We start from the raw sequence: 13,273 nt of genomic DNA, 5'->3' as shown, positions 1-13,273 counted from the left end.
TGTTTCCACCCGGAGAGGGATAGAAGGGCGCCAGGAAGTATGGTTTTCTCGGCGCGCATGCGCGCTGCGTCCTAAGGGCGGGCCGTGTGGGGCGGGGGCGGGGGGGGGGAGCAGTGGGTGTTGAACTGCGGGCAACCGAAGCTGTTGTCAAATCGAACTGGGGACGGCGCGGTGGCCGGACTTCCTGGGGACGCGGCGGAGCCGACTTGGGTGTTCGACCCGTGCAGCCGGGCGCGTGTGTAAGGGTTTGTGGGTGGAAAAAACAACAACAGCAACCGACTCAGCTGCTTGGGTGGGATATTAAAAAACACAAAAGCCGCGGCTTTCGGTTTGGCCCGCCGGGCTCGCCCTGTCCGCCGGCGTCGGCCTCGCCCGCAGGGCTGGCTGGCGCCCGCCGCCCGGCACCGTTCGCTTCGACGTCGGTTCTCTGGGCACCGTCGCCCGTGCGTACGCTCCGTGGAACAGGTGGGGAAAGTAGGCGCCGCTAACCGCCTTGAACCTGGGTGAACTCGCACAGTGTAAAATTCCAGGGGACTCCCGTAGACATTTAAACAAAGATAAGTGTAACGACCGTGTCTCCTGATCACTGGGAATCCGCGCATTCTTCATCATTTGGCCCCCCATCCCTCCATTCTTCTCCGTTGGGCCGCAAAGAGATGAAAACTTTGTCCTAAGGAACCTGCAAGAAAGTCTTCTTTCGGACCTGTGCAATTACTTGGGGTATCAACAATATGAAAGGCTCTGAGTGTAGCTTAGAAAAGAAAAAAATGGTTAAGATGCCGGCGAGGAAGCTTCGTGAGGTCGTTTCTCCAAGTCGGAGAGGTCATTTAGCTTTGGTGCAAGATGAGTTGCCCCGTGTGCCTCCAGCCTTGACTACAAATAAACATCTTCCCATTCGAATGGAGACTACCTTAAATGGAACCTTATGTGGTACGTGATTCCATGTTCTGTAGTTTCTCATTCAGTTTCACTTTTGTAAATATTAAATTCACTCCTGTCTTTCTCCCTCCCTTCCTTAAAATTTTTGAGGATTATTAATAACCAAATTTTCAAGCATGTCTCATACAGATTTGTGAAAAGTGGCCCTCTTCCCTGGAAAAATGACCAGGCAGTCTACAAAATGTTTGAATGGATAGAATGAATGAAGCTTTCAGATTTCCTACTATACTTTCCTTTGAATGTTTTTGTTTGCATTTTATGTTTTCATCTATGATGGATACCTTTGTATTATGTGTTTAATTTTACCCAGCAGAGCTTTTAACAAATTATTTTTGTTGTTTCAAGTGGTGTGTGTTTGTCTGTGTGTGTGTATATCATGCCAGTATTGATGCTTGTACTAAGTGCTTCAAGCTCTTGCTTGGCTTTTTCTTTTTTTTTTTTTTTGGCTTGGCTTTTTCACAAGGTTGGCGCTCTACCCTTTGAGCCACGCCTCTGCTTCTGGCTTTTTGCTGGTTAATTGGAGATAAGAGTCTCTGGGATTTGTCTGCTCAGTCCCGCTTCAAACTTCTAGCCTCAGATCTCAGCCTCTTCAGTTGTGAGCCACTGGAGCCCCAATCTGCCTTCTTTTTGGATAGTCCTATCTAGATTGGCATGACTGAAAAGCACTATTTAAGTCATTTGATGACGTCTATATTTCTATTTACTTATCCTGTCTTTAATTCAGTGAAAATGAAGATAAGATATACTTTACCCCTTTACTGTAAATTGTACTAGTTATGGTAAGGTTCATATTAGTGAATATATGTACAGAACAACAAATGCTTCAGAATGCTGCTTCTTTTGAGATAAAGTAGCAACATCATAGCAAATGTTAAATCAGGCTTTTACATCGTATCTATAGTTTGTCTCTGATAAATCCCTTTGTCCACATGGAACTGAAATATTTTAAAACGTATTTATGTCCTTTAATTGTCTATACTTACCCCTTTCACATCCCCTACTCAATTTCTTTTGCATGCCAAATGATTTCCAATTTGGATCTCAAATTAATGTGGAAGTTTGGAATCATGCTTATATAATTCTTAAATTATGCCTATATAGGTTCTATACAAAAAAATCTAGTTTTAAAGACTACTCAGATTTATTCCTATGTTTTCTTAGGTACATCAGATTTAACTTCTGAAAGAAATCACCAGCATCTGTTAGAAAATCCCACTGGATCAGAAAACGTAAGCAAAGTAATTTTTTAAAACATAGACATTATTTATTCACTCATGTGTTTTATTTTTTTCATTACTGGGGTTTATTTCAGGCCCTTGTGATTGCTATGCAGCTATTCTACTCCTTGAACCATGCCCTCAGTGGTGCAAAAGGATTTTGAAGCATGTTAATCATGCTAAAATTTTCAGTGTTATCAAGTAAGGTATTCTGAAAGTATGTTTGATTAGTAATATATCAATAAGTGAGAAGTTTATTCATTTTGCTTAGATACTGCATATAAAGAGAAATGTTTTAGATACTACCACTGTGACTTGAATAGTGATTGCACCATTAAATATAACTGTTTTGCTAGTGTGTGTGTGTGTGTGTGTGTGTATGTGTGTGTGTGTGTGTGTTTTCATAGTGAGGCTTGAACTCAAATCCTTGAGCTCTTCCTTAGCTTTATCAGTTGAGCCATATCTCTGCCTTTTTGCCGGTTAATTACTCAGAAGAGTATCTTGAATTTGTCTGCCCAGACTGGCTTCAAACCATGATCCTCAGATCTCAGCCTCCTGGTAGGTAGGATTACAGAAGTGAGCCACTAGTGTCCAACTCATTGGCCTTTTTGTTGTTGTTATTGCTAATCCTAGGGCTTGAACTCAGGGCCTGGGCACTGTCTATGAGCTTCTTTTGCTCAAGGCTAGCACTCTACCACTTGAGCCACAACACCACTTCTGGCTTTTTCTGTTTATTTGGTATTGAGAAATCAAACCCAGGGTTTCATGCATGTTAGGCAAGCACTCTTTATCACTAAGCCACATTCCCAGACTGGCTTTTTTTTTTTGTAAAGAAAGTTGTCATCCTGTCATCAATAGACACTCTTGAAGAAATTTCTCTTATGACTCTTTTTTTCACCAGCCTGGCACTAATGGCTCACGCCTGTAATCCTAGCTACTCAGGAGGCTGAGATCTGAGGATCATGGTTCAAAGCCAGCCTGGGCAGAAAAGTCTGGAAGACTTTTTATCTCCTATAAACCACCAGAAAAACTAGAAGTGGCGCTGTGGCTCAAGTGGTAGAATGCTTGCCTTGAGCTGAAGAGCTGAGGGACAGTGTCCAGGCCCAGAGTTCAAGCCCCAGGACCGACCAAAAAAAAAAGAGGAAAGAAAGAAAGAGCTGGCGCTGGTGGCTCACACCTGTAATCCTAGCTACTCAGGAGGCTGAGATCTGAGGATTGCAGTTCAAAGCCAGCCCTGGTAGGAAAGTCTGTGAAACTCTTATCGCCAATAAACCACCAGAAAACCAGAAGTGGCGCTGTAGCTCAAATGGTAGAGTACTCACCTTGAGCTGAAGAGTGCAGGGACAGTGCCCAGGTCCAGAGTTCAAGCCCCACGACCGACAAAAAGAAAAAAAAAGAAAGAGTAAAAAGCAACACTGAATGACTGTAGTATGATAAAAGTTGTAGTGCGTCAGCAATGAATAGAATCTTCAAGTTGAAGTCTAGATTGTATACAGGAGTAAAAACTGTTTGCTAGTAGGTGTTACTATAAAAAGAAACCTTTTCCCAGGGGCTGGTGGCTCATGCCTGTAATCCTAGCTACTCAGGAGGTTGAGATCTGAGGATTGCGGTTCAAAGCTAGCCAGGGCAGGAAAGGCCGTGAGACTCTTATCTCCAATAAACCACTAGAAAAACCGGAAGTAGTGCTGTGGCTCAAGTGGTAGGTCACTTGTCTTGAGCTGAAGAGCTGAGGGACAGTGTCTAGACCCAGAGTTCAAGCCCCACAACTGACAAAAGTAAAAAAACAAACCTTTTGAGACCACATATTAATTCAATAACAAAGAGTGCTATGATTAACATGCAGTGTTATGACAACTTATTGACCATCCTTATCCACTTCATTTGAGTCAGATTTTCACATTTAAGTAAAACAACTGAATTATTAAGTACTAAATGATTTGTTCTGCTTAAGGCACAGTAAGTATCAAACTGAGATTTGAGTCTGAATTTCAGCATCATGTTTGTTTACTTGTTTATTCATTCATCTGACTGTACTGTACTCATTGAACTAATCCTTGAGTAGCTTCAAGGCAATAAGCATTGTCTAGTTATGAAAGATATAAAGCATACCCCTACCTCTCAGAACACTATATTCACATGACTAGCAAATGGTATTTGATGGTACTTGTAATCATAAATACTTATGTAGTTTCTCTCTTTTTCCTTTCATATCCCAAAGGGTTTTTCCAAAGATATTGTGGTGCATGGGCTACCTTTGGATCAAACAGAAGAGAACAACAGACAAAACGGTAAAAGAATAAAATTCATTTATTTGTTTGATTTGATTTTCTTTCAATAGATTTTAAAAGTCCCTCTGAAAAGTTTTATTCATCCAGGTGCTGGCAGCTCATGCCTGTAATCCTAAACTACTCAGAAGGCTAAGATCTGAGAATTGAGTTTTGAAGTCAGCCTGAACAGGAAAATTCATGAGACTCTTCTCTCCAGTTAATGACCAAAAAACAGAAAGTGTCACTGTGGCTCAAAGTGGTAGGATGCTAGCTAGCCTTGAGCACCAAAAAGCTCAAGGATAGTGCCTAGGCCCTGAGTTCAAGCTCCAAGTTTTATTCATTCACAAATTTTTAAGAAATTTGTGTTTTTTTTATTTTGAATGGTTTTTTCTAAAGTGTTTGGTAAGGGTTTTATTTTTTATTTTTTAATGTGTGTGTGCCAATACTGAGGCTTGAACTCAGGACATCTCTTTCTAGCTTGGCTTTTTTAGTCATGTCTGGTGCTTTACCACTTGAGACTTGTCTCCAGTTCTGGCTTTTTGGTGGTTAGCTAGAGATAAAGGTCTCTTGAATTTGTCTACTAGGTTGGTTCTGAACATCGATCCTCAAATATCAGCCTCAAGCCACTGGCACCTAGCGTCAGGTTTTGTTTTGTTTCCATTATTATTTTTCTTTCTTTTTTTTTTTTTCTTTTTGTTTTTGTCGGTCATGGGGCATCCATTATTATTTTTTTTAAGATAGTGTCTGAGAGAATGTTTTACTCTGTAGCCAAGCTGAATTTGAACTTTAGGTCTCCCAATCCTAGCCTACTAAATGTTGAGATTATAGGTATGTGCCCCTAATGCACCCTCAAGATTTTTTAAAGTAAGCCGGGTGCTTACTTACAGGCTCAAGCCTGTAATCCTAGCTACTCAGGCGGCTGAGATCTGAGGATTGCAGTTCAAAGCCAGCCCGGCCAAGAAAGTCTGTAAGACTCTCTTTTTTTTTTGGGGGGGGGGGAAGGGGTCGGGGTCCGGTCGTGGGGCCTGAACTCTGGGCTTAGGAGCTGTTCCTGAGCTCTTCAGCTCAAGGCTAGCGCTCTACCACTTGAGCCACAGCACCACTTCCGGCTTTTTTCTTTTTGCTTATGTGGTGCTGAGGAATCGAACCCAGGGCCTCATGCATACAAGGCAAACAACCACTGAGCCACCTTCCCAGCCCCTGTAAGACTCTTATCTCCAGAAAACCGGAAGTGCTATGGCTCAAGTGGTAGAGTGCTAGCCTTGAGCTGAAGAGCTCAGGGACAGTATCCAGGCCCAGAGTTCAAGATCCATGACCAAAAAAAAAAAGATTTTTAAAATTGTATTTAATTTCTACTGTTTATGAGTATATATTTTTATTGGCTAAGACTGTAATTTTATTAATTTATTCCTTGCCTTTTTTTTTTCTGTTGGTTGTCAGGCTTGAACTCAGGGCCTTGGTGCTGTCCCTGAGCTTCTTTGTGCTCAAGGCTAGAACTCTAGCACTTGAGCCACAGGCCCACATAAGGTTTTTAGGTGATTAATTGAAGAGTATCACAGGAACTTTTTTGCCTGGGCTGCCTTTGAACTGTGATCCTCTGATCTTCCTTGACTTTTTTTTAAAATTGAGGGATACTAAATTCCTAGTTATTCTCTTACTTTACAAAGTTGACAATTTGGAGTAGCATATTATAATTTATTTTCGGGAATCTGAAATAATTATGTTTTGATTTTGCAGCAAATGACATCTTTATTTCTCAGTACACAGTGGGACAAAAAGATGCTCTAAGAACAGTTCTAAAGCAAAAGTAAGTTTTATTAACAGAAAATAGTGGGATCACACATTGTGCTTAAAGTCAGCCTCATTTGTACTTTGCACACAGGAACCGTTTGTTGTCTCTACATGATACAATGTGTGGTAATATATATAAATCATTTCTCATGGTGCTGCACATACCTGAAGGTGCTCAGTGGCAACAAGTGTTACAAAAGTTCTGTTCTGGGAATACACTGCATTAATTTGTCTAACACAAAATATGATGGAATAGATTCCATTATTATCTCAATTTTACAGAATATATAACTCATAGAACACTCACAACCTATGAAAACAATCTGTCACCATCCAAGTTTTGTAGAATTTCTAGTATATGTGTATGTGTGTTTGTACAAAATAATCTTTAATGAAATTAGTAAACATAAGTCATTTTAAAAAGTCATATAGTATGAAAAACTTGTAACTGAAAACCACCATTCCTTAACTACCAGATATGCTCCCCAAAGATAGGCACTTTTAATTCTTTTATTTCTTCTGAGAGGGAGTTTATAAGTAATATACCTATATTACTATTTTTTTAGTTTCTTTTTTTGGGGGAAGGACTTTATTCTTCCTTACTCCTTTTAAACACTTGGCTTATATTAGTTATACAGGGAGAGTTTTTATTGTTACATCTCCACACGTTTATACTGTATTCCAAGCAATTTCACCCCCAGATTCACACTCTCTACCTCCCTCCCCTTAAACTATTTTTTATTTATTGAATGTAAAATGTCCTTATCCTACTGTGGTAGGATTTAGCTCTTAAATTACTTCCTCATACCTCCTTCATTATAGTTTTGTGTGTGTGTAAATGCATATACGTACATATATAAATATTTACATATATTTATTTTGAGTACTTGACATTTTTCAAGAACTAGATTATATTTATGTAATATTCTGCTTCAGCACAAAGAAAATCAATGAACACTTCTCATGTATTTTATGAGATAATTAATTTTAGGCTTTGGTAATTGGGTTATCTTCCGAGGTATTTTTGTTTATATTATTAATTTTTTTGTGTGTCTTTTGTTGTTGTTGGTTGTGGGGCTTGAATGCTGGGCCTGAGTTCTGTCCCTCAACAATTTAGCTCAAGGCAAGCACTCTACCATTTGAGCCATAGTGCTGCTTCTGGTTTTCTGGTGGTTAATTGGAGATAAGTCTCACAGACATTCCTGCTTGGGCTGGATTTGAACCATGATCTTTAGATGTCAGCCTCCTGAGTAGCTAGGCTTATGGGCATAAGCCACCGGCTCCTGGCTTTATTAGTTTTTTTTTTAAGTTCTTGGAATAAAATAATTAAATCTAATATTTTTCAGAGCGTTAAAGATATAATTGTATTTATGTTTTATCTTAAATTATTAGCTACAGATATTGTTACATATATTGAAAGATCTATGCACAATGATCAAGTATAATTTAGCCCAGGAAAGTAGCAATATTTTAAAGTGATAATCACAAATTCTAGTATAGCGCTTACTGTGCTCCTTGCATCAGTCCTTCTTGCTTATTCTTCCTTAACCTGTATAAAAGGCTAGCATGTCTAGTAATGTTCCCACTTTACAATTGAGGCCCAGGCAGTCTACTCCACAGCCACTGCTTCATTAATAATTCCTGAACTGTTAATAAATTTCTATCCTTGGATCAAGTGTGAAAGTATATGTGACCAACATTTAACAAATCAACCATTTAATGATTTCATATTCACTTCTTACTCTCCTAACTATTCCCACTGACCACCTACCCCTCTTTAAAATTAATATAGAATAATAGATTATTACCATGAAATAAAATATTTATTTCAAACTAGTCAATGTGAGTTTCTTATTTAAAAATTAAAAATAATTGTTATTATGCAAGTGATGTACAGAGGGGTTACAGTTTCATAATGTGGTATTTAACATGACAAAATAGCCATTTTTTTCAAAACTAATTTGGAAGTCTTAACTGTAGCAGTTAGATAAGAAAATGGAATCATAAATATTGAGAGAGGAGAAGCAAGGTTATTATGTGTAGAAAATATCCTACACTTAGGACATTCAATATCACTAATTCAGAAATTTTTCCATAAAGTTTGGGAAGGTAGATAATCAGTATATTATCTAATAATAAAACTTTAAGAATATCACAGCAACTTATCACCAAAAAAAGTTAGGACTATTCATAATCAGAAATCTATAAACTTGGGCTGAGAAGGTGGCTCAATGATAGATTGCTTGCCTTGCATGCATGAGGCCCTGGGTTCGGTTCCTCAAGTATCACATAAGCAGAAAAAAAAAGCTGGAAGTGGCGCTGTGGCTCAAGTGGTAGAGTGCTAGCCTTGAGCTGAAGAGCTGAGGGACAGCGCCCAGGCCCAGAGTTCAGGCCCCATGACCGGCAAAAAAAGAAAAAAAAAAAATGTATAAACTTGCCAAAGAAGCAGACTAAAGTTAGGATGCATTAAGAGACTTAGGGTGTTCTTGGTGGGAAAATGGAGTACTATAAAAATCTTAATCTGTCTACACTTACCTTAGGAAGATGAGTGCAATAGTGTACATGGTCCCAGCTACTTGGGAGACTGATGCAGAAGGATCATTTGAGCCCAGGGATTCAAAGCAAACGTAGTTGGCATAACAATATCCTGTCTCTAAAATAAAATTACCTTGTAAGTTGTGCTATAGTAAACTTTGATTGAGGGAGTGGGTGGTAAGAATAGTGGTGAATTGGAATTTGGCAAAGTAGTTTTTTTTTATTGTCGGTGTTTTTTTTGTTTTTGTTTTTTTTTGATCAGTAGGAAAGCTCTCTACCTTTAAGCAACATTCCCAGACCAATTGGCAAAGTAGTTTTAAATTTATCTTAATGAATATAGAGTTAAGAATGTATATGTGTGTGTTGTGTGTGTCTGCATATACATTGTATTTTTCTAGAGTATGTGAAATTGTTTCCAGCATTATCTTTGCTAATCTCAACTATGTGTATTTTATGTATATGTAACCTTAACTGTAGATGTGACAGAAATGAAGTGATGGAAGAAGAACTTGTTCTGTTTAATATAATGTGCTGTGAAGCTATAATAGTGAGATAGACTAGAGCCTTTGAGAAATGGATAGTCTGGCCAGAATATCTAGAGCAAGTAGTTTATCCATTTGAACTTTAATGGCAAATAATTTAAACATTTTTTAAATGTTTAAGTGTTATTATTATTATTTTTTTTTTGTTGGTCGTGGGGCCTGAACTCTGGGCCTGGGTGCTGTCCCTCAGCTCTCCAGCTCAAGGCTAACACTCTACCACTTGAGCCACAGCACCACTTCCAGCTTTTCTGCTTATATGTTGCTGAGGAATCACAACCAGGGCCTCATGCATGGAAGGCAAGCAAGCACTCTAACACTGATCCACCTTCCCACCCCAAGTGTTCACTTCTTAATAATGTTCTTGTAGTGAGGTAAAAACACGAATTGGAAGAGGCCTGGACTACTTAGCCTAGGAAACAAAGTAGTTATGGAGCTTTTAGGAATCTTTTTTGTTTGTTGTTGCTCTGTGTGTGTGTGTGTGTGTGTGCGTGTGTGTGTGTGTGTGTGTGTGTGCGTGTGTGCGTGTGTGCGTGTGTGCGTGTGTGCGTGCGTGCGTGTGTGCGTGCGTGCGTGCGTGCGTGCGTGCGTGCGTGCGTGCGTGCGTGCGTGCGTGCGTGCGTGCGTGCGTGCGTGCGTGCGTGCGTGCGCGCGCGCGCGCTCCTGGCACTGTCCCTATGCATTTGCCCTCAAGGCTAGTACTCTAGCACTTTAGACTTTAGTCACAGTTTCACTTCTGGGGTTGTTTGTTTTGTGTGTGGTTAATTGGATGTAAGGGTCTCTTTGACTTTCCTGCCCAGACTGGCTTTGAACTGTGATTCTTAGATCTTAGCCTCCTGAGTAGCTGAGATTATAGGTATGAACCACTGGTACCCCAGCTTCAGAAATCTTTTGAGATGGATTAAATTGGTCCTGAATACATTGGGAAGGTTGGGTAAGAGTATAAGCCATTCTGTATTGTAATGCAGTAGATAGATTTTTAAATTGATTTGGAGATAGAACTGACAGTCATAAGCTGGGTGCCAGTGGCTCACGCCTGTAATCCTAGCTACTCAAAAGGCTGAGATCTGAGGATTGCAGTTCAAAGCCAGCCTGGGCAGGAAAGTCTGTGAAACTTTTTTTTTTTTGTAGGTTGTGGAGCTTGAACTCTGGGTTTGGGCACTGTCCCTGCGCTCTTCAGCTCAAGGCCAGCACTCTACCACTTGAGCTACAGCACCACTTGCATTTTTTTTTCTAGTGGTTTTTTGGAGAGCACTCAGGCCCAGAGTTCAAGCCCCACGACCAACAACAACAACAAAAATAGCTTCAGAGATGCCCTGAAGTTTAGCCTTGTTCTTGTGCAGAGAGGGTCCTGAAGCAGAGCTGTAACATTTTCTTGTAAATACTTTGTAATAGTTTACTTGTAGTAAAACGGACCTCGTGTCATTTCCTAGTACAAAGCAGGATGTGTGGAAAAAAAATTCTTGGGTCAAAATTATTTCATAATAACCTAAATTATGGGTGCTTCATAAATAAATTCATGTTCTATATGTGCTCTTTACACTTACTACACTAAGCATTCATTAGGTTAGTAATTGGAAAAAGTAAATCTTAAATGCCTGTAAAGAAATGGGCATGGAGCAGTGCTTGTCGGGAAGGCGGCGGACAGGTCCGGCCTTTGGCGGCAGCGGCAGGAGTCATGGTTGGCGGCGAGGCGGCCGCTGCCGTGAGAAGCAATGGAAGGCCACATGGAATTCATCCTGCGCCATCTGCCCGACTACTGCTACCCGCCCGATGGTGGCAGCCGCCTGGACCAGTTGCTGTCCCTCTCCATGGTCTGGGCCAACCACCTCTTCCTGCACTGCAGTTATAATAAAGATCTTCTAGACATTGAAGTGGAAGATCTGCCACAGTTTACAACCAGAAGTGAATTAATGAAAAAGCATCAAAGCTAAGGCAGAAGATTTATCACCTTTCCATCACCGGCAGCAGGCAGAAAGAAGAAGCTGGGGGACAGCATGGAAGCTCTCACGATTCCTGCCATTGCCAACGTAGAAGTTGGAATGACAAGGAATCAGCCTACATGGGCCTTTAAAAGTCTGCATTCCTCCCGTAGCTATTGCTGCAAAAGTATGCATGGATATTTATGTATTTATAAATTGTCTATTTCATCATTGTACAAGCAAACTTGGTTTAAAATGCCCCCTTTTTTGAACTTGATGTAATAGTTCGGATTTTTCAACAATGTACCTTACGTGATTGTTTTTTGGACCGTTTTGTTCCCTACTGAGACAAACCAGATACGTTGTACCATGCCCCTACTGTAAGGCTATATATACTTAACCTTCTTGTAAGAAATTAGAGTCAGTCATAGGCCTGAGGTGCCATGAGCTAGCTCATGGGAAGATGCAGCCTACAAAAAAGTATTTGCCTTATTTTAAAATTCATCGGGGAATGGGGATGTAAGCTCAGTGGCAGATCACTTGCCAGGGATGCTCAGGGCCCTGGGTTCTGTTCCCAGGACTGTAGATAATAAGTAAATGAAGTTCATTGATAGGAAATTCATTTGGCTGGTCTTCCAGGCAGCTCAGTAAACCGCATGTTGTCCTTGTCTCTGGATCTTCCAGACTTGAGAACATGTCTTGCATGTATTCTCTCAAGAAATACTGAGAATTTGGTATTTTAATATTCCTCTGTTAGTTAATGTATGTGTTCTGTGCTGCCTTAGTGTCCTTTTGTTTAGTCTCACCATTAAGTCTATACGTTTAGGTATAGGCAACAAGAGGGGCTTTATTACAGGAGGTAGTGTAACTACTGCAACAGGACCCCTCACTGTAAGTATGGAGCTTACTTAGTACAGGAAACTGGTAACTGAGACTGTGGAACTTGCCTTAGTTTAATCTACTGGTGAATACAGGTAAGCTAGCCACTGGAAGTGAGGAGCAGGGCTGATGGGGAACATGGTGTCTGAGGCAGAGATGGAATTACACTCACTCATGGAGGGAAATGAAGGCCAGGCAGCATGCCTCATAGGGGCTACTCTGTGCAGCCTCTAGTTCTGTTCTCCCTAGTGACCAATAGGAGGGATCCAGTGAAGTCAGGATCTCCGATCTGTAACCTCAGACCTGTTTCCTATTAGAATACCATAGAGAGCTATGGCAAGGATTAAGATAGCAAATGTTGAGGGCCAAGCACAGTTCTTTGAGTGTTAGCCACATCTTTTCCTCAAATGCAGCCTAGCTTTTTTTCCACTATGATTGTTTGCAAATTCATGAGGCTTAAAATTTCTTTACAAAATAGAAAAAAAAAACCCATCAATGTCCAATTCACCTTTGTCTCATGGATTTCCTGTATGATCAAAACCCTAATAAAGTATCCTTTCCATTGTGAAAAAGAAAGAAAGAAATGGGCATGGTTGTACACACCTGTCTTTAATCTCAGTTATGCAGAAGCCAAGGTAGGATCAGACTGACCCAGGATTGTGAGTTGCCCAGGCCAGCCTGGGCAACATAGAGAGACCCTATCTTAAAAAACAAACAGCAGGCCAGGCGCCAGTGGCTCACGCTTGTTGCAAATATAAACCTTTATTCAATAAGCTTGTATTCTAGGATCCACTATGTTGGTTGCTGGATATTAGTGGCTCATGCCTGGAACCCTAGCTACTCAGGAGGCTGAGATGTGAGGATCACAGTTCAAAGCCAACCCCAGCCTGGGCAGGAAAGTCAGTGAGACTCTTATCTCAAATAAACCACCAGAAAACTGGAAGTGGCGCCGTGGCTCAAGTGGTAGAATGCTAGCCTTGAGCTGAAGAGCTGAGGGACAGCGCCCAGGCCCAGAGTTCAAGCCCCGCGACTGATTAAAAAAAAGGACAGCACCAACAACAATACAAAATGCTTACAAAGAAGCTGTTGTCTAGCCTTATAATGTTATTTTTCTTGTTAGTCAAGAGTAAGTAACTCCTGATTACTGGGATTATAGGTATATAACACCAAGCGTGGTGTTTTTG

General features: G+C 40.6%; 1 protein-coding gene across 4 annotated transcripts in view; it reads left to right on the top strand.

The window, feature by feature from the left end:
* Nucleotides 1–121: 121 nt before the first annotated feature.
* Nucleotides 122–13,273, top strand: part of Kiaa0586 (KIAA0586 ortholog) — a 130,227-nt gene continuing 117,075 nt past the window's right edge. For all 4 annotated transcript variants that reach the window (XM_070032601.1, XM_070032610.1, XM_070032592.1 and 1 more), the window contains exons 1-4: nt 122–930; nt 2,101–2,168; nt 4,375–4,444; nt 6,161–6,230. In XM_070032601.1, the coding sequence (XP_069888702.1) occupies nt 732–930; nt 2,101–2,168; nt 4,375–4,444; nt 6,161–6,230 (407 nt within the window). In that variant the 5' untranslated portion in view covers nt 122–731. The remainder of the gene's footprint in view (nt 931–2,100; nt 2,169–4,374; nt 4,445–6,160; nt 6,231–13,273) is intronic.

The sequence above is a fragment of the Dipodomys merriami genome, unplaced genomic scaffold, assembly GCF_024711535.1.
Source record: "Dipodomys merriami isolate MVZ:Mamm:240054 unplaced genomic scaffold, mDipMer1.0.p SCAF_1, whole genome shotgun sequence".
Classification (NCBI taxonomy): domain Eukaryota; kingdom Metazoa; phylum Chordata; class Mammalia; order Rodentia; family Heteromyidae; genus Dipodomys; species Dipodomys merriami.
This window is presented reverse-complemented; position numbering and strand designations above follow the sequence as displayed.